General features: G+C 30.7%; 1 protein-coding gene across 1 annotated transcript in view; it reads right to left on the minus strand.

Annotated features, from left to right (window-relative positions):
• Nucleotides 1-3,384: 3,384 nt before the first annotated feature.
• LOC109587269 (phosphatidylinositol phosphatase PTPRQ-like) overlaps nucleotides 3,385-3,428 on the minus strand; it is a 2,889-nt gene continuing 2,845 nt past the window's right edge. The window contains exon 7 of the mRNA XM_020003513.1: nucleotides 3,385-3,390. Within this exon, the coding sequence (XP_019859072.1) occupies nucleotides 3,385-3,390 (6 nt within the window). The remainder of the gene's footprint in view (nucleotides 3,391-3,428) is intronic.

Raw genomic sequence — 3,428 nt, forward strand, 5'->3', positions numbered from 1 at the left:
ATAATTTCAAATTAGTGAAGGAAATGTTTAAAGATTGGTTGTAAATACCAGTGGCACCAATATCAAATAAACTTGACCTAAGAATGCTATCATTGTGTATAATATTAGCAGTACCCTTAGTAGTAATAGGAGGCGATAATTGATGAGCAATAATCATACATGTTGCATTAAAACTGTCTCCAGCTGTATACTCATTCAGAGACATACTAACAACATCATCAGAATTATTGACTACAAGCAAATGACATAAAGGAAAAAAGGCTGGTGATATATGACTTACTTTTCATTATAACTTCTACATTATTTGATGCTTCACTTCTACCTGATTGTTCTCCTATCCATGCTACACAAGTGTAATTACCAAGTGTTGATACTGGAGTTGATGATGTTATTGGACTGAACCTCAGTGTACTAATAAATGATCTATCATTAACTGACACAATGGGTAGTATAGATACTCCTTCACTGTCTGATACTAGCCTGTTCCCATTACCATTGTCTCTATACCAGGATACATTAACTACACTGTTAATATCAGTGTTAGTAGTGTTAATATCAGTGTTAGTAGTAATATGACAATCCAACTGTTTATAAGTATTTGATAAGTTCATAAAGACAATATTAGTCATCACTTCCGTTATAAATGTATCTATTAAAAGGTAATAAATAAACATTACTTGCTGGCAATACCTTTCACTGTAACAGATACATTAGCTTGTTGAAAAGGACAGTTAATTGGATTTTTAATAATTAGTAAAATACAAATATACACTGTATTGTTGATTGACTGATCCACTGTTAATATGAGAGGATTTTTAAATGCTATACGAGATTTATGTTGATTCCATGATACAACAACTTCTGATTTATAATTATGACCTAATGTACAATCATACTCTCTGACATCTCCTAGTTTTAAATCAGCATCAAAAGAAGTATTTATGACAGGGACTAAATGAAAAACATTTATTAGATTTTGATTTTCATTTTAGACTAACCTTTAACACAAACATATGCTGTATTACTTATAACAGTATCAATACCATCAATACTAGCTCCACATTGATATTCTCCAGCATCAGAGAGTTGAACACTAGTAATATTCAGTGTTGTTGCTAGACTCTTACTGTCACCATTAATCATCAGTTGTGTACTCCTATTACTAATATCAGTGCTATACTGATACCAGTAATGACTAATGAATGATGTATCAGGACCTATTCCAGTATTAAGATTAATAGTACAGTTCAGTACTACTGTAGAGTTAATGAAGAAACTGACAATTGAAATAGGTAATACAATCACTGAATTGATATAAGTAGCTACAACATAAGAATACATATTAAAACAATTATATCTGGACTCTTACCTTTCACTCTAAGAGTAATAGTTTGTGTTTGAGTACTACAGTCAATGGGATTAGTCTCAATCATTATTGTACAATTATATTGTGTATTATTATGTGATGGTAGTATTGATGGTATCATTAGTGTATTATTGTTACTATAAATAGAACCATTAGTAAGTAGCCAGGATACTGATACTCCAGTAGGTAGTGGTCTAGTGATACAATCAATTGAATAATACTGACCAAGGGATAGTTCTTCTGTTACTGATGGTAGTGTCTCATTAACTGTATAGATATTGTTAATAGTATATACACTATTTTGTGACATATTACCTGTTACACATACACTGATATTGTCAGTAGTTACATTAGAATCAATCCCAGCACTGCAATGATATACTCCAGCATCAGATACTTGTATTGAATTAATAGTGAGTGTTGAAGTAAAGAGAGTGTCATTGTTCCTCATTAATGAACTATTGTGTGTAACATCAGTTATATTATGATACCAAGTGATATTGGGTTGTATACCAGGACCAACAGGAGTATTAAGAAGAATGAAACACTCAATCTTTACTGTTGAATTGATTAGAAATGACAAATGAGAAGGCATCTCAACTGATTTCACATATATTCCTAAATATAAATTAAAGCAAAAATAATTCTACAGTAACAGATGAGATAATGGTATCTATATATATTCTGTAATGAACATTGACAACATACTAGCTAGCTGTTAATGTTACTGATACTACTAACAACAGTGAGATTAGTAAAACATGAGAAGTATAAATATATACTATTTACTTTGGACTATTAGAGAAATGCTTCCTGAGTCACAAGTATAGTTTCCAGTATCAGTGCTCCTCACTTCTTGTATAGTCAGTGTACCACTAGTAGTATTGATATTGTAACGAGTATCATTACTAACATCAGTTCCATTCAGTTCCCATTGTACTGTCTCACTTTGTATACAATGTAAGGTTACACATTCACCAACTGATACTGTTGTGAGATAATTGTAGCTTCGTTCCAAAGGTATAGTAATATTAGAACAAACTATGAAATGAGAAATAATAAATAATATTATACATGGTATTCATACAAAAAAGTGTATTATTAGTTGACACCTAAAGAAATTCATGACGAAGACTTCATACCTTCACAATTTGAAAGTGTAGCTGTTATCAATAATATCATTAACAAAGAAGAGAAACAATGCTCCATCTTGACTAAAAGCTGGCAATAGTACAAAAGGTTATGCCAGACCACAGACCATAGCAATTCTGATTGGTCATCATCTACTCATATGAGTGGGTTTGTGGTATGTGGACTATTAGTTACAATAACTCACTTTCTCTTCTGCCATGTAATGTGAATTGAGCAATACTTGTATGCTAACATGATTTTATACCTGATTTTGTAAGCACTAAGTTCATTTTCTATGGTAATTATTATACCTCATGCCCTTTTAAAACTTTATAAAGATAAATCACAAAAAATTGGACAATTTAATTATTCTTTGTATGATTTTGATTCTACGGTATATGCACAGGAATGCGCCTTCATTTAAATTTTCAATTTTTGTTTGACTAAGCAAGCAATAAACATAACTACACTAATAGACTAGTATTAAAAGTAACTATGTTAATGCATGTTTATTATTTTTATGCTTATTTAGCTTCATTGCATCGCTTTGTCAACAGTCTCTTCAGTAATTGCAGTAACAGGAACTTCATAATCAGCAGGAGAAACAGGATCAGTTGATTCAATTTTAACTTCATCATAAACTGCTTGTGGTTTAACTTCCTTCAATATTATATCAGGATCATCATATACAGCAGTTTTAGATCTAGTATCATTAATGTACTTAGATCTAAGTCTCTTTCTATAACAACATAATAATATCATTGAAACTAATAAACTAGCTGATGATACTAACTTCATGATAATAATTATTATTCCAGCAATTACAACAGCAAAAAAGAATATGAACATAATTACTGGCACAACAATAATGATCACTGTACTACTTGCTAGTCCTAAGTAAATAAAAATGTTAAACCATTAACACAAAACA

The sequence above is a fragment of the Amphimedon queenslandica genome, unplaced genomic scaffold, assembly GCF_000090795.2.
Source record: "Amphimedon queenslandica unplaced genomic scaffold, v1.1 AMPQUscaffold_12629, whole genome shotgun sequence".
Lineage (NCBI taxonomy): Eukaryota > Metazoa > Porifera > Demospongiae > Haplosclerida > Niphatidae > Amphimedon > Amphimedon queenslandica.